Here is a 24448-nt window from a genome sequence, read left to right on the forward strand (position 1 = left end):
GTGTCGTCCAGGTGTTGCACATTGTTTTGTGAGACACTCCAATCACATTTACCTGAGTTTCCATTTGAATTTCTATCACTGCCAAACAACAACTCTGCTGGCTGAAATGAAGACATTAAGTCTCCTGATGACGCACCTGTCGCTGTCAAAGCTCCTCAATAAAAATTGGGACACACTGTTTGGAAGCTTTTTTTAAAATTAAAATGCATTGTCCCAGATGGAGATTTGTTTTCACAGCCATTAAGACACAGAAACATTTGTGTCCCAAAACTCTTGCTGAAGTGAGCTCTTCTCCATTTTAAGGTTCCATATCGCTCACCGGATGGAAGTAATGTGAAGTGTTGATTGAGGGTTGTGATCTGTGTCGTTTGCTATTGTGAGTGCTAGATGTGTGATGCCTCTGTGCTTCATATCTGAGAGATTGGGTGTGGGAAGGCAGATGATTTTGGAGGCAGTGTGTGTGACATTTTGGTGGAGGTGGTTAACATGGTGGAGAAGGAGGCGGAACAGTACAGCAGGATGGCATAGATGGGTTGAATAATGCCTTTGTAAAGCAGCAGCAGGAGGTGGAGGCCAACAGACAGCGCTCTGAGTTTGTGTATGACATGCAGTCTTTGCTGGGATGGAAGTGATGTACTGATCACAACTGAGTTTACTGTCTGTAATGAGTCCAAGATAGTTGAAGCTTCAAACTGTCTTGCCATGGATGGAGGTGGGGTTCAGTCCACTGTGGGGTGTGTTTGATGTGCTAATGACCACTTCTTTTGTTTTGTCCGTTGAGCTGCAGGTAGTAATCACTGCACCATTGTGTGAAGTGAGAAATGGAGATTTCAGTCAGTCCAAAGCCCAGTTCAGACCAGAGACATGTTGAAACTTTCAACTACTTGCAATGTGCCGCTCTGCAACATGCCAGTTTCTACCAACGCAACTGGACGAGACAGTGTATCGCCTCTCCGCACCTCCGTTCTAACTGCTGCCTTTTCAAGCTTTTTTTTGTGGCTGGAACCAGTCATGTAAGCATTGACCTGACTGAATAGTAATTTTATAGTTGTACTGGTATTTATATGTGGATGTGTGCCTGTGGATGTGTTTGTATAGACTGATAGAATCTTTATGAAAACGTGATGTTAAAATGGTATCTTAATTATTACCATCTCAGCAGCTTTATACTGCTCTTTAGTGTCCTTTAGTTTATAGTTTTATTTTTATGGCACATTTCCTGTCTGCTTCAGTCTCAGTGTGTCCAGCAGCAGCTGTTTTCATCAATAGCTCTGATGAACCCTCTGTACACTACCTGCTCAGCACCAAACAGCAGACAGACACAGTTAGACACCAGCTGGTGAATAAAGTGGAACATTTAGCAGCTAAAGAGCTAGATAGTTTTCCCAGGAGTTGGTGGAGACCAAACAAGAGCTAAAAGAGCTAAATGTTCAGAACAAACTCCTTTGGCGTATGTAATCCAGAACAAGTGCTGTGTCTGGCACCTTGTTTTTAACTTCTTCTGCCCCCTAATGGTCAGATGACTGCAGCTTTAGCACACTGCTCATTGCACTAACCTCTGTTGCTGAGCTGAGAATTCCTTAATGCTCACCCCTCTACAAGCTTATAAATATACAAGTTAATGGTTATGCCGATTCAGATGGCTGTGTCACTTCTTTACCAGATGTCAGTATCTACCCTGTAGCCGTGGGGCGACTCGACTCTGCAGCCATCTGTCCACAGACAGCTGTGATACTGAACTCTGTGAAGCTCCGTTATTTCCCTGTGCAGCTTCATTCAGTGTCCAATAAACCAAAGCTGCTGGGCATCAAGTGCAATTCCACTGTGTGTAAACAGAGTTTGGGCTATTATTGCTCAGCAACAAAATGTTGTTCCAGGAGGTACAAACGTAGTCAAGGGAGGATTAAAAAGTTTTGGGCATCACGGTTTCCTTCTGTCACAGATTTCCTGTAATTTGTACAACTCTGGCAAAGAACTCCTTAACTTAAAGTTACTTTCATAATCAATAAAAAAGTTTTCCATTGATTAAGTGTAACTGTCGGTTGGTAATGCTCTGGGCTTAATTATTTATTCCAAACAAACCTGCTTAAGTTTGTCATGGTGCCCAAATGTGGAGCTTCAGTCATCACATGATAACAAGTGCTCCTATAGGAGGTATTCCTGATTGGATTGGAACATCTGCCTGGTTCTTTCTCCAGCCATCTACTGACTCCAGGTTGATGACCTTTGACCCCATCACTGTTGCTCTGACCAGTTTGGCTCTTTTTCCAGTGTTAATTCAGGCTCTTGTCAGGATGCTTGTCATTTCACTGATCTAATTTTCCCCACAGCTGGCACATGTGAATTCATGATGTAGCCTACAGTACCCCACTCCCCTCCTCATCTCAGGGGTCCCGTCTTTAGGGTGTACCAGTAAAGGTCGTGTGGTGTTAAATGGTTTATGGTAAGTGCTGACTCCTTGTGACATGACTCTGTCTAGAAGTCAAGCCACTTATGGGAGTCCCACTGGGAGAAACCCCTGGTGGTCTGTTCTGGTCTTAAGTCGGGTTGCGATTCTCATCATCCGGTCCTTGTAACGGTTGTCCTAGAATGCTCCCTGGACCTGGACCCCCTGGACTTTGTAATAGTTTAAATGGCAGTTGAAAAGGGTCTTAAATGAAGTTTGTTTCATCTGTGTGTGTTTTTTTGTTTTTTATTTGTTGCAGTTAGTTGGAAGGGTAAAGGTTTGATTTTCCTTTTTGGGTTGCTTTCATTGGGCTGCTGTTCTGTGCAGTTTACCAGATGTTTTGCCATATTGCTTGCTAGTAAAGTCACCTTAAATTGACTCCCCTTACCTGTGTGCTGTGTTCCCCGTGCAGTTTGCCTTGAAGCGGTGTAGCTCCAGCAAAGTCTCAGATGGGTCAGACTTAATATTCTGGGCCTGCACAGAGCCTCTGTCAAAACTAGATTGGGTTTCTGAATCCTATAAATACTTCATGAAACCATGTTTGCATTTACAAAGTGGAGTGAAAGGAGTGCAGCTTAAGATGGTTTCTTCCAACTGTGTGGCTCAGTGATAGTTTAGAGACTTGCTGCCTTTTTCATCAGACTGTGCTGAAATTGATTTGTCAAGGCCCACAGTGTTTGTCTGACTGACACGTCTGTGAGAGTGTATTTTTTGGGGGAAGTAGAGGGTTTGTGGATGAAGCCAGGCTAGACTGTACATGCTCAGAATGCAAACAGGGCTGACAGACAAAGAGACAGACCAACATAGACAGGCAGACAGACACAAAGACTGTGTTAGAGAGAAACAGAGGAATGAAAAGATTGAGATGGTCTACATGCAAACACACAACTCAACCATTACATATTAAAGGATTCCTCCTACCCAGAACAAAACAACCATAGGACTGTTTCTCTGCAGGTAAAAACAGCTATCAACACCTCTGTGTTCAGTCATATGACCACTGAACATCCAGGTTTATACTGTAAATAGACTATACTGGGAAAATGTCTATGATTGATACATGAATCCCTGTACAAACTATGGCTGGGTGATATTACAGTATAGTATAGTGTCACAATATATACTGTGAGACAATTTGTTCACAGGAGAAATGTTGCTTTAGCGTTTACTGAAGCATTTCTCCCTTTGATATTTCCAGTTGGTTAGGCCTTTGTGGGCAATGAGCCGTGAGGGAAATTGGGTCGTCATAGCAGCCAGGTACATTAAAATACAATAAAATACAATAGAATAAAATACAACAATAGAGTAAAATACAACAATAGACAAGATAAAAAAAAAAGATAAATAGGTAGGTAAGGTGCAAAGAGTTGTAGTTGCAAGATGGTGGTAATAGTACTGATGACATGATGGTAGTGTTATTGTTAATAACAGTATATGATAATAACAGTATATAATGATAATATTAATAATATTTATAATAATATAATAATAATATGTATATATAATGTTGACATGTATATCCGTTCAGTCATCATATTATATATACATATTATTACAACTGCAACTCTTTGCACCTTACCTACCTATTTATATTTTTTTAATTTTTCTGTTGTTGTATTTTATTCTATTGTATTTTAATGTACCCGGCTGCTATGACGACCCAATTTCCCTCCGGGGATTAATAAAGTCTATCTATCTTTAATTTTTCAGTTATTTGCTTTGCTATATTATCCAAAACAGACATTGCAATCTGGTTATTTTATAACAGTACAACAGCTTTTCAATTGACTTTTCAGAAAAATTGTCACAATATAAATATTCATGATATTATGGCTGCAATTAAGGATTACTTTACTTATCTGTTGATCATTTTCACCAATAAAAGATTAGCTCTATCAACTCTTACAAAAAAATCCAGAGACCAAGCTGATATCTTCATATAGGTTGTTTTATATTCATATATACCAGAGAAATCAACAGATCCATTGGGAACTTGCAGATTAATTGATTATTTAAAAAGCTGCTGTTCTGTCAGTCAACTAACCTACGAAACTTCTAATTGTTTCATCTCTATATGACATATAACTATATTCCATATGATAGAACTGTATCATACAGCAATAAAAAAGAAAGAAGGCTGATTTTGTAGAGAGACATGACCAGAAATAGTAACATAAATAAGTCAATATAAATCATAAACAACAGATGTAGAGAGAGAAACAGGGCGTAAGGAACAACGGTAGAGAAAGCAACAGAGGGACAGAAGAAGAAAGAGTTGGGAGCAGAGATGAAGAGAGAAAGGAAGCCTGCAGGGTAAAGAAGCAGATTAGCTTTTCTCCAGTATGAGAACAGCGATGAGTCATTTAGGGATCAGTTTTAACAAAAAGGCCAAGTTCACAGACAGGTGAGGAGGAAACCTGGACACAATTAACCTCAAAGCCTCACTGCAGCAACTCTCTGCGCTTCACCTCCATTAAAAGGCTAATACAATTTTATATATTTTTGGTGCTTTGTACTTATGAAATCTAGCTTTTAGTTCATTCAAGAATCTGTCCCAAAGGATGTACTATGTGTGTAATAATAAAGATAACAAAGAGGACATCCACCATATCAAATCTCTTCCAGATCTTTTTCAGTGGTGCAGGAACATGGCTGGGTTTAGTTGTTTTTTTTGTGATTGTAAGATAGCATGTTCACTGACCTTCCTTAAAAACTGGGTTTAAGTTTGTTCTGAAAAGGAAAAAAAGTTATTTTTGAGTTCTTTCAGGTGTTTTTTCAAAGAAAGTCCCTATTAAAGGAATCAGCATGAGTTGTTTCTCCTGCAGAGCGTGGAGCCCAGCAGTCAGACTGTCCTGCTGGTACAGCTCCGCTGTCAGCACATCAGCTGACAGTGTTTGATCTCACATTATATGTGTGGGGTAGAATTAATTCAAGTAATGAGATCCAATTAAAAAAGAATGAGAAAACATTCAGATTTTTAAAAAAGAACGGAGTGATCTAAAAAACAATGAACATGACTTAATATGCTTGTTGATCGTCCCTGACTCTATAGACTGTAAAGGGATTCTCTTAATAAACAAAACAAGAAGAACAAGAAGGACTGGGTAGTTAAATGACAACCAGCACGCCTTATCAGAGAGCTGAAGCTGCAGAAACACAATATACATGAGATAATGTCACATGGTCACCTACGTGTTTGATTGGCAGCTGAACTTTGGGAGGTGAAATAACACATCACAGAGACTAATCAGACCAGACTGGGAAATATTTAGAAATATAAACGTGATGGACTGGAGTTTGCTCATAATGATATATGGCTCAATATATAAATGGCAGCAAGTTGGGGTTCAGTGCCAAATAACTTAAATTTTTCAAACCACCAAACCTGTGATTAGTGGATGACCTGCTCTACCTCCTCAGTCACACCCATAATGACTTTACAGACCATGTTAAACTCACCGCTCTTTCTCAGTTTGCCTTTACAACCTCCTCAAAATCATCACATTTGTTGCCAGTTTTTATAGACACTAGTTTTCAAACTTTTAATTATTTTCTGCTTACAGAGGACGGTGCCCACAGGTCAGAGCAGTCTGGTTCTGCAGCCTCTCCTGTCAGATACGGACTATAAAATCACCATCACTCCTGTGTACCCTGATGGAGACGGGCCGACAGCGTCACGAATGGGACGAACACGTAAGTCATTCATGTTTTGTTTTTTAATTTATTCAGGTAATTTTCTTCAGTCTCTCCTGATTTAGGTCTGAAATAACTAATTTTCTGCCACTTTTTGGCCACTTAAGGTGTTATGGTACAGTGAGCACAGCATTGTATTATCACCTTTTTGAGATGATACGGTGAACTTGTTGCTTATTTCCACATGCAGCAGTTACAGAGCAACAATATTATTCATTTAGAGTTGTGTCTTTCTCCACCTGATCAATGTAAGTCCAATATAATTTAATATATATGATATAGGATAACATTTTACAAAAAAACTATCAGACAATGCTCATCCCATTGGAGTTTGTTCTGAATATTCACTCTCCTTTTAGCTTTAGCCTTTAGTTTTTTATCTCCACCAACTCCTGGGGTAAATATCTGTCTCTTTAGCTGCCAAGAATTGAAGAGGTGTGTCAATTTATCTGTGCCGCATGAAGTCACTTCACAGAAACGGTGGTACCTGCACTCAACCAAAGCACAGGTAATGGAGTCAGCGAGTAAAGCTAGTCAAGTAGCCATTATGTGTAATTCCTGGACTAGTATAAACAATAACAGCACATTATTTTTGAAAGCACATTCTTCAGATTTAACTGACTGCTTGTAAAAGTAGTTATGTGCAGTAATAAAGAAAATGTTTGATACGATACATTTAGATGCATTAATATACATGGGAGAACTGTTGTGCATTTGAATCTTCGACAGTTGAATTGCACTCAGATTGTGAGGCCAGTGAAGAGTCACACCTCTAGTGAAACGTGACTGCAATGAATGATAATGTTGTTCCATAACTACTGAATGTGCAAATAAGCAACTCTTGGCTAACGAGTTCAGCGTGACTCAACTTAAATGGTGATCACATCTCAGTGTTGTGTTTTTAACTTGCTTACCCAAGTGTCAGTTAGTTGTTGGTTCAAAAGATGAAACTAGTTGGAATGGCAAGCCTGACTCCAAAAAGTTTAGTGACCAGAGAAACAGCTTTACTTGTGCAGGAGCACAACTACACACATCAGCGTTGTTGTATGTTGCTGTATGTGTGGTGTATGGTGTGTGAAACCCTAACCTCTGCCAGGCTCCTATGAAAAAGACAAATTCTAGGTGAACTCTTGATGAAAGAAATATTTCCACCCACAGTGGCTGTCAACACACATTGTAGTTTAAGTGGAACAGAAACATGTTAGCGATTCATCTTCTTTAGGACGACTTTTGCCAGAGGGGGAGTAGAGATGGATGGAAAGGGCGTTATCCTTGTCGCCGCCAAAATAAATGAAAATGATTAATTTTTTATGAGAAACTATAAATCCCTGAAGAAACAGTGTGGGGGAATTTAAGACCTCATTATAATGTTATTTGGTTACTAACTTTATTTAAAGAAATTCTCCATTTAAATACTTTCCAAAAAAAAGTGAAGCTGAATGTTTTAGTTATTCATTTGTATTGTGAATGATATTCATCCTGAGCAATTAAAAATAGATTAGGTTGGTGATAATATTGGAGTTGTGCCTTCAGTTTAAAGCAATAACTAGACTGAAATATCTAATGTAATATTTCTTAATGATTATAGTAACAATACTTTGTAATTGCCATGACCTTGCCCCCTAAAACTTCTTGATACATTTAAGCAGCAGCTCCATTAACTGGTAAACGCATTTAGACTCTCAGTGAAGGTATTCTCAGTGAAGAGGTGCACTTCTACCTCAACCCATCCTGTGTCTCTCTGCAGCTCATTAACTCAAGTCAATTTCAGAGGAGTTAAAAGAGATAGCAACCTGTCTTGGTAGCTCGATGTTCAACATCCATTTTCTTTACTGGGGAGCTGAGGACAGAAATATGTCGGATGCATTCTTTTCCTTTTTGTTAAATGTGACTGTGCGCTCCTGTGAATGCACCGGCAGAGGCTAATGATTTTCTCTGCTGCCAAGTACATTACAGAGCAAACACTCGACTTTGAGCGAGGAGGAAACGCTAAATTCAAGTCATTCATCTTTCCACTCCTTCCCATCATGTCTCCCCGTGCAGCGCATTACACACATTAGCAGACACTAACGATGTTCTCCGGTTTTAAACGATGGGGCCTCCGACACCCGGTGATGATGAATGGCTCCTGTTAGTAAGTGAGGGATGAGATGATCGCCCAGGGAGGAGCGACAGGGAATGCAGAGAGAGGGGATGATTGGGTTTTTTAGAGTGAAGATAGATGATGTGACAAAGGGAGCCAGTGTAATCTGGGGATTTGAACCTATGAGGGATGGGGTGAACGCTGAGGGAGGCATGACAGGGAATGCGGAGAGGATGATTGGGTTTTTAGCCTCAAACCGAAGACAGATAATGTGACAAAAGAGGCAGAATTATCTGAGGGTTTGATCCGCTGAGGGATGGGCCGATCACTGAGAGAGGTGTGGGGGGAATACAGAGAGGATGACACATGAGTTTTCAGTTGTGAAAGAAAGAGAAAACATAGATGATGTGACAGAAAAGGCTTTTTAAACTGCATTTGAGATTCTCACTGGACCAAATGAAGAAACAGGAGAGGAGGATTTGAAACTATCTCTGTTTTGTGCTGGAATCCAGAAGTGAAGATAGTAAGTGTGATTGCAGTGTAGTTGCATCTGGGGAATTGGAGCCATAAAGTTAAAGTTAAGTGACAGCCTGAGGAGGAAAAAAAATGACTAAAGACAAATGTTGAAAGGGTTTTGTTATTCGGGATGAGGAAAGAGCCAAGTAAGAATTTGAATCTATGAAGGATGTTATGATCGCTGAGGGAGATATACATTAGAAGGGAAAGGACAGAATAATGACAGGGATTTTAAGGATGAAATGAAGACCTTGAACCAAAATAAAATGAGACATAAAAGTGAAAACTACTTTTGGGACTTGAACCCATAAGGTTACGTTAATTTCCGGTCCATATAGTGGCTGAGGTGGAAAACACTGCAGAAGAAAATGGTAGTAAAAGATGGTATACAGACAAAATATGGCCAAGAATTCAGGTGGAGTGACAGGATTTTAGTGGTGAAAGAAAGGAAATTTAGCCCAACCTGGGGTTATAAAATGAGGACCAGTGAATGGCGATATACAAGGTAAAGGGAAGGATGACAAGCTTTTTAGTGACAATAAATGATGATACGATTGAGAAATGACAACAATTTGGGCACATAAGTCACATACATTTGAGGATTTGGAGAATCGTGAACAGCTCGTCTTGAGTTTCGGGCTGTAGGTATGCTTCAGTAGCATATTTATTTCAAACACGCTGTTTTCTTGCAATTTCACATAACATAAATATATATATATATACTCAGTCATAAATGGATGTATTTTTATTTATAAATTTTTTGAAAATTACAGCAGCAAACCAAGCCGATTTTGATAACAGTATCTAGACTTCATTATTATATTGTGAAGTAATATTACAAGTACTTTCTGGTTACAGCACTAGAACTGGGACATGCTTGAAATGTTAATGCTATGGCAATAGCACATGGTCATATTTTATGATTTCGCTGTTGAATTATATTCATCATCAATAACCCTTTCACTGAAAAGTTTGAAATCCCCAGTGCTTTGCTTTTTTTATTTTAGGCATCTCAGCATCTGTGACTATTGGGCAAAGTAGACTGATAACTGATTAGGAGTTGACTGCTTCATTTGAGACATCAATCATAGATACAACATTTGAATAATGTAAGCTATACGGTGGTTGAAATTCCTACCACAGGGGATGCAGGAACTACAGACCCCAACCAAAACTGTAACTAGGTTTGTGGACTCAAAATGCAGAATTAGTACTGGAGTTCTTCAAAATGTTCCTGGGTTGTTGGAAGAGTTATTTTTGTCATTAGTAGTCTGGCTATTAAATATCCAGTTTCTCATTACCGGTAGGCCTGAAGGGTGAAGACATAGTGGGAGGAATGGCAGCAAGAGCTCACAGGATGATAGTAATTTTCTCAGGACCAGTGAGGGGCACATAGGAGATAGATATTGCAACAGAAGAGGCCAGTAACAACGTGGGGATTTGAACCTACGAGGGTGCAGCAGATACTGAGAGGTGGGAGTATAGCTGAACGTAGAGAGGATGATTGGCTTTTTAATGGTGAACGACCGCAGAAGGTGAAGAGGGAAAATGAGGCAGAAGAGCCTGCATAATCTGGAGGTTTCAGCTTGTAAAATGGTGAGAAGGGTACATACTCTGGGAGGAATGATGGAACACAGAGAGAATGACGAGGGGATTTTTTTTTTGCATTTTAAAAAGTCTCACGTTTCCCATTAACCAAAGGAATCTTCAGAGGATTTGAATCCATCACGGTTCAGGAGGGACAGAATAGACTGAGGAGATGTTACACATGTATGTGAGTGCACAGATGGGTTGGCAATCACATATTCCTCAAAAAAAAAAGTGCAGTTTAAATTAATACCATCCTGCCATTACTTCTGTTTTCCAAAGTTCTGACCCAGTTGCCACTGATAACGCCTCTGGATTTAGTATCTTTCTGCCACATTAATTCAACTGTACTCTCTGTAACAGCCAATGGTCTTACATTTTTCACTGTGCTGACGAAATTTTATTAAGTGTTATCAAACTTTCATCCTTTTTTGACTCTTCCTCATTATCTTCCTCTTGCCAGCTTGGTTTCTGTCCTCCCAGTGTCTCCCTGTCCTTCTCTCTCTCTGCTGTGTTTCCTTTAATGAAGAACTTTTTTAATCTTTCTGACATGCCGAGAATTACATTCTTACATTACATTAGTATTTCATTAATGAATTTGGTTTTACTCAATTTGTTTTAGCTTATAACTGTGTTGTATTTTAGTGTATTGTTATACAAAGATTGTTTGCTCCACATCTAATTCATTAAGATTGGCTTTCGTCAAACGTTCTCCTCTTTTGCTCTTTCATTTCTTTTTTATCTCTTCTCCCTCCCACCTCCTGTCTTGATTTCTTTTTTTTCTCTCATTTGTCCTAATCTGATAAAATTCCAGATTGAAGCCCTTGTATGCATGTCTTTATCACCATTGTGACTGATAAAATCAGTACAAGGTTCCCTGTAAATAGTAAATAGTTTTTCCATAAATGTAGATGAAAACATGCACTGATCCATATTTTATTTTGCCAACATTCAGAAAAAGAATTCTGTTAAAACTTAATATTTTGATAGAAACTTTAAATCTGTCTTTTCTCTCTCTGCTTTGCTCCACAGTTCCTCTTTCAGCTCCTAAGAACCTGCGAGTGTCAGAGGAATGGTACAATCGCTTCAGGATCACCTGGGACGTTCCGCCTTCACCCACCATGGGCTACAGGGTCGTGTACCAGCCTGTATCTGGTAATTTACATACACATACACAAACTTTGTCAGTCAAATTAAAATACTTTTTAATGATGGCTTTCAAATATTACAGATTCTACACCATAATAAGACATTAAAAATTCATGTCAAATAAAGCCAAAAGCCCAAAGATTCAAATTATATAAATAATTTAAATTGTCTGTATCATAAATTATATAGATGATTTTATCCTCTAGTTGTGTCCCCTCAGACAAATCTAAGGGATACAGTGTTTATTAAACACAACAATGTATATCCTATATGATATATAGGATTTTCTTATTAGCAGTAGCTAAAAGTGCTAAATAAAAGCACATGGACTTATAAAACAGAAAAGGTTAATCCATGAACTTTACTGTATACTCCACTGGAGAGTATAAATTCATTTTCCCCAGAGGTTATTAAATAAATTTCATGGAAAATAACCTATTGGATTTCACAACGTCGTCTTTAATGTTGTAGAACAAAACGTAAACATTTCTTACGCTTGTTTTAACCGCACACCCTTTTTCAGGCATCTAACCATAAAAACTGATTTTGAGTCAAGGGAACTAAAAGAACAAACCCACAGACACATTTTCCCTGGATATTCTTTCATATACGTGTCATTCGTGTCTGTCACTTTTGCATTTTCCATCACCACGTTATTTTCTATCCATTCCTACTCACTGAAATTGAAGCTAATGATCGTCTCTGAACTCACTCCTTGACATGTCACCTCAATTATCCCACCCCTCTGCAGCCCCTGGAGCAGCCCTGGAGACGTTTGTGGGAGAGGATGTGAACACCATGCTGATCGTCAACCTGCTGAGCGGGACGGAGTACAGTGTCAAGGTCATCGCCTCCTACACCACTGGATCCAGCGAGGCCCTTTCAGGGAGGGCCAAGACCTGTGAGTTCATCCTCTGTTGCTTAAATTTAATGTTGCAGCTTCTCCCTGGTGCTGTTTATCACAAAGTGCATTCAGTCCTAACTCCCCAATTGTGCTTACCCTCAGCTGAATATAAATGCAACTTCAAAGGAAAAGTTATTTTCAAATTATTATTTTAGTTGTAGTGAATCATCCACAGTGTCTCAAATTATTTTCAGCCTGTACGTCACAAAAGCAAAAAATCTAATTTCACATTTTCCTTCAGATGACACACAAGATAAATTTGACTTTCCTCTTTCAAAGCAGCACACTGCAGGTTTCAATATGGCAAGATACCAACTCTAATCTGGACACAAAAGGACTGTTTTGTGTTTCACAGTCTTTTATATTTACATGAAAACTACATCTCTGTTTGAATGCTTGAAATTGTTTACACCACTTATTTGAATATGCCAACTCATTTAGATAAACTGCAAACAGCATCAGTCATCATACCTACAATCACATCAACTCTTCTTGTTTTTGTTGCCCAGCTGTTGAATGCTGATTTTGTTTAGCCTTTTGTTTATAAAGATTATTTTTGGCTCGACCTCTATGACAGTACCAGCTGCGGATTTTTTTGGATGCAACTGCATCTATTTAAAAGTTTCTTTCACATTTTTAGAACAGTCAGTCAAACACTTCAGACATTAATTTCTTCATACCCATCTGTTGCTCTTAGCAGCAGTCCCAGCTAATTACAGGATATGGTTTTATTTTATTGTGACCGCCTTCGATGTAACCAGAACCACTGATTAAAAGATTTTGATGGAGGAGTTTTAAACAGCTGCCTTGTTAGCGCCGCAATCCTGCATCATCTATCTTTATTCTATTAAGAATGGACAGTGGTTTACCACGAGGATGGTATGGATTGCATTGTGTTTACATTGATGCTAAAGATGCATCACCATAAACTATACATTTACATCCTCTTTCCTTCAGCAGAAGAAATTCTAATGATTTATGTGTGTTGTCAAATTGACCAAGATAGAGATTCGCCAAAATGTACTCCAAATCAAACAGCGATAAGTCCAATTGTGCGTCCAGTTTACTCGACTTCACACAATTTTCTTATTTTTTCCCCAAAAATCAATCCAACCTCTAAGCTTTTAATAACTTCTGCTTCAAATCTTGGAATCTTATACCTCGGATATCCTGGACGAGCCCCCATTTATGTTACAACCCAGCCTGTGAAGGGAAAGGAAAGCAACATAAAAAGAAAAAGAAAGTGTTTTATTGACATGGAGCTTAAAATATTGTCACAAACAACACATGGTGAGGCAGATGCTGTTCAAATTAAATAAAAAAATATAACAAGAAGAGGACTTCTTAAGTAAGAGCTACAAATAACTTTCTAAAAGAAACTCACCATCTTACTCTACATAATGATAATAAAAAAATGGTACAAAGCATCCTTGAACCTACAGTGGTGTTGGCCTGTGTATGTAATAAGTAACAAAAACTATACCTTTCCCAGTCCCCAGGTAGTTAGCAAGTACCTCAATACTAGTTTCAGCAAGTTAATATAATTATTAACATTTACTGTATTAGTCCGACATATTAATAATGAGAGGCACGTTGGCAAGCTGGTCAAGCTTTTACAACTTTAGTCCCCCAAATTGCATTCTCTGGGTTGGAGAGCTGCTTTAACACATTATTGAACCTACATACTACACACATTTAATGTCCCTTCATGTCCCTGTTCGGACGGGCCTGCCGCCGCTGCTAAAAAAAATCCTAGAGGAAACACTGCCTCTAATCTAATCGGAGAATCAGCCAAACACTTGCAGACATCAATATCTTGATATTCATCTGACACTTTTAATGGGAGCTTTACCTAATTACATCCCAGTCCCGGAATGAACTGTAGATGCAATAGATTTAAGTTATCTCACAAGAGATGTGGACACTTCCCGAGGCTCTTTGAGTGTCTGGCCCGGTTCAATCAATCATTACTTCTCAAGAACAATCATTTGATTGGGCGCCTGGATTTCCCTCTTCTGCATGATAATTAAACACTTCACCGCAGGCTGGCCTATTGGTGAAATAGCCCTTTTTGAAACTGAAAGGTCTCTGGTTTGATCTCCAAAGCAACCGACAATGTGTCCTCTCAAAGTGTCCTTGAGCAGGACACTCAACCTTCACCCAATCATCAATTCTCATTTCTCTCTGGGTAAGAGCTCTCAATGCAAGTGTCAGCTGAATGCCCGAACATGTAGCTTTAAATGGATCTCAGGCACGTCACTTTGCATTTGAGCCACAGTTTCCTTCACCTGCATGACAATTAAGCACTTCTTGGTTGATTTGAAGGACAAGTTTGTGGGGGGAGAAAAAGAAGAGAGAGAGAAAGGGGAAGAAACCTGAAGAAGATAGGGAAAGGAAGAAGAAAGATGGAGAGATGGATGGAGTTGTAAAAGAGAGTATAATGATATGAGGCCAGTGGGATCCCAGGAGGTGAATGGATCGTCTGTCATATTGCTCAGCAGCATGTTAATGAAGCCAATGGACCAGTAGAAATGAGTGGACTGATGCTTCAATGTCACACACCAGCACAAGTATCACAGTTGTTGAGGACAGAAAGGAGACTTTACTGCAATACTTTGTCACTTAGTTAAATGATGTACAGTTTTATCGCAAAGAGCACATTTGCTGAGAGCAAACCTTAAAGTTATTTCTCATCCTAAGATGTCCACATGGCTAAATAACTAAATAGATGCCATATGACAGCTAAGAGGGTTTTCTGATCATCCATCTGTATGGTTTAGATTTGGTTAAGTGGTGATAGTGGTTCGTCTAACCTCTTCTTACCTTATGAGGCAGCTAGACTCACAAGATCACAAAATCACCTCCTGGTATCCCACTGGCCTCATATTATTATATATATAACAAAACACGGTTTCGGTACCTGGTACTTTTCTAGATTTCATTTCACTACAGCTGGTACCCCCTCAATGTAGGCGGGAGTCTTAGCTGATAGTCGTAGCGATGCCAGGTGAAGCTGTTGTGACACAAACACACAGGAATGATGGAGGATATCCTTTCCTTTTGAGAGCTTTTCATCCCAATGACTGAAAACCGATTGCACTTTGTGGTGGTCAGTGGTCTGCAGTGTGTTCACTGCACCACTTGGTATCAACTCAGCTCGCTGGGAACCATGACCGAGGTGATAACCAAAAACAACAAGTGCAGTTGAGCCGAGCCGTTCCATGCAGTGGAAACTGGGACTGTGACCTTCTGTGCTCACTGGGGAAGTTTGCAGCCGAGTGTGAAGCACCAGGGAAATCTGAGGCCAATCAGCTTCCAAAAGGTGGATTGCTTCTTTGAGGCTGAAGGCGAAGCAATAGAAAAAGTAATAAATAAAAATCTGCTCTCTGCCTGTTTGGTCATTGTATCAATGTTATTATGTTTCTCAGTTTTCTTCTGTGTGACTTTTTTCTTCAAGCACCACTAGTTACTAGTCCTGTTATTAACAGCGTATTCAGTCACAACAACTATGATATTTTCTCCAACTAAATTGTATCTCTTTGTGTCTTCTAACTAAGTCACATGGGGAGATTTTTACATAAACATTATGCGGAGATACATTATGCATTTGTCCGTGATGTACAAGGCCATTACCAACTCACAGAAACATGCATGCTAATGTCTTTGAACTCAGAACAAGTGACGCTTTCTAAAGTCAGTGGGTGAAAGCATACATACTATTTGCATAAATAGAGTGTGTGTGGGTTTGTTTGGGTTTGTGTTTGTGCATGTGTGCGTAAGCTGCACTTCTGGAGAAAACTCAGTGAAGTTATATTACTCTTTCTGTAAATAACTGGCACGCCAGTGTCCTTAAAGCCCACTGGCCATACATTTTTAAATCTGTCATCTGGAAACCGGACGCTATGTGGTTTCTCCGATGTGAGCTCAGAGCATCTTTATTATTACAGCAGCGTGTAGAGAGTATTGCTTACAACTCTTGAATGTATATATTTAGTTCAGAAAAGAGTTCAGAAAAGGCAGTTTACAGCTTGTTTGTACATCTCAACGGTAGTTTTGTGTGTGTTTCAGAGTCATAATATCAGCATTTAGGCAAAGTGAGTGGGATCTGGCTTTTTATGGTGTTATTTACATTGAATACAACTATATCCATAGCACCTTTCAGCTGTTAATGAATTATGTCTAAAATGGCTTTTTTATAGTGTTATTTAATTGTTTACAGGGGTGTTAAATCCACGGGTCAGTTCAGACCTTGATTTTTGAGCCATGGTTTCTTCCATGGCTCGCTTTTTTTTGTTTTTTGATTGTTTTTGAGGGAGGGTTGAATAAGAAAAAGTTTGGAATATCAAACATGCTATGAGGTAGATTAAAAATTTAGCTGAGGATCGGTCTACATTAGGTAAAAAAAAAAAAAAAAATACCAGTCTAAAAAAGTAAATGCTCCCTTGATTCTTTCTACAAGAAGTGGAGCATTAATCTTTCAAATTTCCATTTGGACGCATATATTCGTTCGCTCAGAGTAAAGGCAGAATTTAAGAGCAGAATTCCACAATAATGTTCTTCATTTGTAAATGCTATCACATACCAACATAGCTCTTCAAGGAAAAATAAATAATAAATGATTTCTCTCTTTTCTTCTGCAGTGTACCTCGGGGTGACCAACCTGAGTGCATATCAGGTGAGGATGAATGGTCTGTGCACCCAGTGGCAGCCTCATCGACACGCCAGCGCCTACCGAGTGGTCATCGAGTCACTGCTCAGTGAGTACACATACAGCAGCATGGTCTGTAACAACTTAACATATTCTTTTATTGAGTTTATTTTACATGCCCCACCCACATGCCATACTGCCATACTGTAGGTGTTAAGGTGAGTAGAAATTCATCCAACTGCTGGGTTTGTTGTTCAGCCTGGGCTATCTGTGCACAATGTATTTATCTTAATCTTCTTTTCAATATGACTCCCTTTCTACTCTAAGGCAAAATTTGTGTCAATTTTCAGTATTGTAATTTCAAAACCCAGTAACCTGAGAATAAATCCATGAAGAGGAGGGACCTTGGTAATGGAACACAAACTGCAACTGTTAATTGTATCACTCAAAAATACATCTCCTAACAACATGTAAGCACATTTACATGTTACATTTTGTGTATTTAATATTTGAGCCAATGGAAATATTTTAGGATCACTGAAGTTGCAGCTTGGCTCTGTGACTGCATGCATCATTATTAAATGTGGCTGCATCATTTCCACTACATCAGCTAGAAAGTGGGTTATATTATACAGTATGGGCAGCTGAGATTCTCCTCAGATTTTCCCATCAAACTCCTACACTGCATATCTTCGCTGGTAGGAGCAAGGATCTCATACATTCCCACATGCTTTCTTTAGTGGGAGTTTCAGTATGCAGTGCAGAGAGAGTGTCCAATTTTCTGAATCCTTAAGCAGCCTGAGATGACAAAGATATTGTTGTATCCCATCAGAGACGTGCTGACAGTCTTAAAGGTTTAGCTGTGCAATCAGACACTGAGCTGCTCTGTAGACAAGGAAGGCTTACGGATCTCAGTCCGGGTGACATTTACATTTGCTGTGTGAGGTAATATACAGGAAAAAAAGACAAAAGGTCGGTATTGTGGTTGCCAAGTGTGTTGGGATGAGATGTTACAGGAATGACAGTAATTATGCCTTGTGTGTATATTCTGAGAGGTACGTTTTAATAGACGAGAATAAAAAAAAAACTGCATTAGTTTCTTCTCATTAAAGGTTTCTCTGATGAAGTTTTCGTTGCACCTGCAACATGTTCTCTGATTGTATCATAGAGACAATAAAAACAAAACAAGTGCTTCTATTTGAAGTTCAGTGTGTGTGTGGGAGTGTGAAAATGAAATGAAATGAAGCCTGCTATCTCCGTGAGACACTGCAGACGTGAGTGACAATGAAACCCAAGTTTCTGAATGTTATTTTTGAAATGTTTTCTACAATGACCTCTGAGGTGAAGTCAGTAGCTGTATTTCTATCTCAGACAGAAATACAGAGAAAGTCACGCGTGGAACACCGTTGTCCGATCTTGCTGTCAGAAAATGTGTTTTGGTTCATAGCTTTTTCCATCTGCATGATCATTTCTATTACTAAAACTATTATCTCACTTAAAGTTTTTCACTTAAAGTTTTTCACATTTTTAGTGAAACGCTGCCTCAACAAGCCCAGACATGCTCAATAACATTTTATTTTTCCAGTCAGGTTTCACCTATTCAACTGTTTCCTGCCCAGATCCTGCCAAATGCACTTCTTTGGACCTTACGTGTCTCTGTGTAGCTGTCATATGAGTTGTCCTTTTAAATAAATATCAGATATCAGTCATTCATTGTTGTCCACCTCTGATATGACAGAGCTTCTAGCAACAGAAAAAAATATTTTCTTTTTACGTTTTCTGATATAGAAATACAGATTTAATCACATAAACCTAGAAAGAAAAGATGTACAACCTCCTGTGCCAAAGTTCTCTAATTTGTGAAACTCAATTTCAGCCTTTTTTCACAGCAGTTTAAATTTCAGTGGAGATTTTTGTGGTGGATTTAAATAGTGTTTCAGTGGCTTTTTCACTCTGTTTACGATTAATTAAATGTACAAAATCCTTGCTTTATTGTTCACCATTTAATAGAAACTTCCCTGTAATACAGCCTAGCATATTTGTGACTTTGTAAATTTAGGGATCTGTAATTTAAAATAAAGTTCAGGGATCCACCATGCAATGAGATCTCAGCTGACTTGAAGGTAAAAATTATAGAGCTACTGCACAATAGACCTTAAGGCCTTACAAAACTTCAACTCTGTCTTCAAATTACCTCCAGAGTCTTTATTAAACCCTTTATGAAATTCCTTTTTTTTGTTTGATGTTCTTTGATGTATTCATCTCCTACTTCAGGTGCCAAAATGACTCTGCACCAAAGTCACCTCCGTTATACAGCCTTGAAATTATTGAAGTTATATTCCTGGTTCTGATTCTCTGCAGCCAACAGGCTCAGAGCCAGCAGAAATAATTCTGTGTTTTCCTGTTTGTTTGAAACTGACAATAGACTCACCAAAATAACATCAAACAGCAGATGGTGTGGCCCCAATTCAGCACACGTCCACCATTCAGTCACCACCTCAAAGGTGAGATTGACTTTTAATACAGTCGTCGTCATCCACCAAATAGGAAGGTAATAGCCGTTATTCATCACCTTACGGCCTCCAGCAACAACATGGTCATCATTAACGTCACATAAAAGGCGCATTTTATTGCGGTTTGCCCGTGTTTCTCCAGGGAGCTCGGAGGTATTGGTTCTCTCAACACACAATAGAGTTAAATGAGGACTTATGTTTGCGCTGCTAGTAAATAATTACCTGAGAAATGTGTCTGCTGCAGGAGAAAGAGAGAAATTATCAAGTTATCGTGTTTTGTATGGATGGGTGGCAAATAAGGAGGGAGGGAGGTAAAGTAGGGAGGAATAGAGATCAATAAAAGAAAAAAGAGAATGAAGAGCTGATAATGTACAAATTCTCCTGTAGCACGAGGCATTATTGTTGAATTAAACTGGAGTACAGAGAGCAGCCCTTCACCTTTCCCTGTACAGGAACATATTCAGGTTGTCATAATAAAGATAATCTTTTTCTCTCACTGTTAAACTAAAGTGATTAAATCTGTATTTTCATATTGCCAACCTTTCACTGGGTATCTAAACGTTTTCAATAATGACTGAATTTGGTTTTTTTTAGCCTTTCTGTCAAGATATTATAATATATTAGTGTGGATTTTGCATTGTAACAGTTTGAGTTAAAGGAATACATATATGAATGCCTGCACAGGACTCATTCACATTCACACATTCAGAACTGGCTGAGTTGAAAGAATATTCTCCTCCTGCAGTTAAACTTTAGCTTTCCCCTGCAAGGACATGCATTTAGATTTGTAGTTGTTGTAGAATAACCCCACACATACCTGTGCAGTATTACAATTTATAGTCTTATTTGGGTGTTGTTTTATATGTAAGGGATATGTCCAATAATAATTATTGGACCACGGGAAGTCCATTCATTTCTGATTATGGACCCCTCGAAGGGTATTATTGCGCATATAAAAAATAAAATAGATTATACATTTATATTTTCATGTGTTTTGCAATCAAAATCTAAACTTTGTCACTGTTTCAAACTGTTTCTGTCTGAGCTATTTCTAGTTCGCTCCTCTCATAGAGCCGTTTGGCTCAGCTACAAGCCAGAAAGCTAACGTTATGCCAGTAAGATTCAAAGTCAGCAACATTGTGTTCAGTTGACAAACAGTATAGTTATAAAACTGGAACTATATAGTAGGTGTGCTATATCAGGAATTAACCAGAACCGATCAGAATCGAGTATAAACCCAGATGAAGGTATAAGGGCAGATTTATTGTCAGCTTCAGCTATAAGAATTGACTAGCTCAGTACTGTAGCTCTTCCACTCATTAAAATGTTCCACCTGCTGTCTGTGATGAAGTTGTAGAGGTGAATGCATTTTGTTTTGTGGATAATAAGGTTTTTTTGACATGTTTCCAGTAGACCCTGACCACTGGCATCAAGTGAACAAAACGCAACAAACACATGTTGATTATTTCAGTAATTGGATTCGGTTCGTCACATGTTCCTGAATGTGAACAGTTTAATTTTATTCAGTTTTACTTTACAGAAACACAAACTGAGCTGCTGACAAAACACAGTCCTCAGGGATGTTTGAAACATCTCACTTGTCATCTGACAAACAAGAGTTAAGGAGATCCGGTTCTATATTTAATGCTAATCATCATTATCATCCACAACAACAACAACAATCTCCTTCACCAATCCATTTCTCTAACAGGGAGGTCAACTTGCAATTGTTTGATCTCTTAGCTCAGTGATTTGAGTTTGTTGTGCTGAATGACACATGATCTTTTTCACATTACTTGGACAATATTCAAAATTCCTGCACAAACAGCCTGCATTTTGTTTGTGAAAACCTGCTTGGCAATAAACCTGATTCTGATTTGGCAAATAATGCAGAGAAGAGGTCCGCAATAAATGCTCATTTTAACTATTTAAATTGCAAATAGCCGCCTTTTCAGAATGCTAACGAGGTGGTGTTTGTATTTTTACTGCAGATGGTCAGAAACAGGAGACGAACCTGGGCGGAGGAGCCAACAGACACTGTTTCAACAACCTGAAGCCCAACACGCAGTATAAGATAAGTGTGTACGCTCAGCTGCTGGATGGGACTGAAGGGCCGGCCATCACTGTTACTGAGAAGACATGTAAGTACATACACTCACACTCACACCTTCAAACAAGTGTTACTCTGTTACTGTGCTTTGAGAAAATCGACGACTGACAACAGATCACGCAGCACTTATACGCTTCTAATATGTGTATTTATGTTCTTGGATGTCATAAAGAGCCTGCAAGTCGGCCGCATGTTATGAGTAATGACAAACAAGTAGAGGAGAGGATGAAAAACAAGCTCTTTGTACAGCGATATTGCGACAGGTATTTTTGTGAGATCGTTATTTCACGCACCTTTAATGGACTAACTGAACTGCCAAAGTTCACACAGTTTTAACTGCGTCTGATTGATCAGGGACACGCACACGTTGCCGTGGTTACCAAATGGCTGCATCGCTTATACAGTACAGATTGATTATAAGATTGCTTCCTGAACAGATTTTACACTCAGCAGATTGGATCTATTGGTAGATTAGCTTTTGAAATAATGCTAAAATCACATATTAGTAATCCTGTGGTCGGACCCCGCCTTCTCAAACAGTCTGGGTTCGGTCCACGTCAGGGTTTTATTGGCAGCTCAAAATGTCCAGCACAAATGAACAGCACTAACTGAGAGGACCTGACTTGATTTTAATTGAACCAAACAAGATGAGGTGTGAAAGCACTCATGCACTTGAGAAGTGATTCAGCTTTAACATAACTGTGCCAGGCCAATCAGCAAAAGCACAGCACTTAACATTTACAACAGTTATTTACAAAGAAGGTTGACGTAAAGTGAAGCATGTTTCTTTCTTTCACCTGCTGTGTTCTTTCTGATTCAACACGCAGACGAACAACCAGAGCCGTTGAGCAGTGCCATTGTCCAGTTAGGTGTCTGAGAACTGTCAGTGATCCATTGTGGAGCTTACTCAGAATGTCTCACACAATGAGAGACCTGGAAATTGTTGGACGGCTCTGACATTTTTAGGATTATCTGATCCTGAAAACATTGCAGAGATAAATTTTTTCTGCAAACACACACACACCATGGTTGTCTCTCATGCGAGGCTGTAATACACAAACACACTTATACAGGCACCACTGACACATCAAGTACTTTACCTCCTCCATACGATATGTTAAAATCCCATTTAAATGCACCCATACATGTGTCATAATAACAATATAGCAGAGACACACACTTGACAAACACACACTCAAACAGAAACTGCTGTCAGCTGTCATTGTGTATCAAAGAAGCCCACTACAGGCTGCGAGGATGATCACGTCATCTTCAACATAAAACATCTTTTATCCTTGTGGGAGCGATGAGAGCTGAATCCTCATCCTTCCTTTCAGAATGAGCCGCTTGTTCTGCACCGGCAGCCCCAAACACTAATCAAGACCTACTGTCTGGAGACGAGGGAGGAGAGGGAGGAGAGGGAGGGTGTTGGAGTGGGTGGGCTGTGTTTTTTTTTGTTTGTTTGTTTCATTTTCAATGAACACTATGTGCAGTGAAATCTTTCCAGTCTATAAAGGAAAATTCACCCTTTTTTTAGCTGTGAGCTGTGAAAATATTTCACTCACCAGCTTCACTGCAAAGATGAGGACTTTAACCCACTTATCTAAACCTGATTCGAGAGTGAATGTCAACATGCCTGAAATGTCACTTATAATGTCTGTTTATGTTCTCTTATACAGAAAGTAGCTCTGCAACACGTAACAGGCGGTTTCATTGGAGGGTTTTTATCACACCAAATAATTGTTCATACATTATATTGTTATACGGTATTAGACTATTTTCAGTAAAAGAATTTCAGACTCACTCACCTTCTGGCGCCATGTTGGAAGTCTCAGACCAGTTCATATGATTGCTGACTGTTGAATCTGAATTCATTAGATATGCATTGGCTGATTTTGACTGAAAATGATCAATAAATATCTTGTAATAATACATTCTATGGAAAATCAACTGAAAACTGATTAATAGATAAAATAAACAGACAGAATGTCAGAATGTTTCTGACTATTACGGCTAATAAGTAATTAAAAAAGGAAGTAACTACAAGAGGCTAGCGCTAGTAGTCTAACTTTACATTACTGAGGACACTTTCTCACTGTGGCAGGCAGCTTTTTGTTTCAGAGCACATCAGAAATACTGAGCCTTGCTTCCAGTATCCATCATAACTCCAACATTATAGTTGAATTAGTTAGAGTTGTTATGTTTGAGCATTGTGTTGTATTTGAAGGTGTTCATTAATGTGTAAAGTCTGCACTGCACTTCCAAGCAATTATAAGCAGAGTTTGACAAAAATCATAGCAGGCATAATGTTTCCTGAGATGGATTACCTTTCAGGAACACATTTGGACTCTCTGCAAGTTCATTTCCGTCATATACCGAAATTAATGGAGTGAGGACAGAAAAAAAAGGGTAGGGGAAGAGAAAAGATGGAGGTAAATGAAATGAAAGACAGACGGAGGGAGGAGAGGCTGGAGAGGTGTCAGGCTGAAGAAGTGAAAGTAAGACAAAAAGAAACAACCACAGAGATAAAAGAAAGGCAGGAATACAGAAAGAGCGTTCCTTCCCCAGAGCAGGTATTTGTTTGCTTGAAGCGGCCCCCCTCCGTACCGTAGCTCTGCAGAGAGCCTCCACAGTGATTTATTGCTTTGTTTTGATGCAAATGAAAGCCAGAGCCTTTTCTCCAAATGACTATCCCCATCGCTGCAGGCAGCCGCTACTGAACGCTCCCTACCTGCCATCACAAGTAATTCACAGCCTCAGGTAGCTGATTTACTGCCTAAACAGCACCAAATGAATACA

The 24448-nt window shown here is 39.1% G+C and overlaps 1 protein-coding gene across 5 annotated transcripts in view; it reads left to right on the forward strand.

Moving 5' to 3' along the window:
- LOC127357398 (collagen alpha-1(XIV) chain) overlaps positions 1–24448 on the forward strand; it is a 179159-nt gene that overhangs the window by 70355 nt on the left and 84356 nt on the right. For all 5 annotated transcript variants that reach the window (XM_051389573.1, XM_051389574.1, XM_051389578.1 and 2 more), the window contains 5 exons: positions 6010–6139; positions 11358–11480; positions 12226–12375; positions 17019–17135; positions 21531–21680. In XM_051389573.1, coding sequence (XP_051245533.1) covers positions 6010–6139; positions 11358–11480; positions 12226–12375; positions 17019–17135; positions 21531–21680 — 670 coding nt within the window. The remainder of the gene's footprint in view (positions 1–6009; positions 6140–11357; positions 11481–12225; positions 12376–17018; positions 17136–21530; positions 21681–24448) is intronic.

Source organism: Dicentrarchus labrax, unplaced genomic scaffold, assembly GCF_905237075.1.
Source record: "Dicentrarchus labrax unplaced genomic scaffold, dlabrax2021, whole genome shotgun sequence".
Taxonomy (NCBI): Eukaryota; Metazoa; Chordata; class Actinopteri; family Moronidae; genus Dicentrarchus; species Dicentrarchus labrax.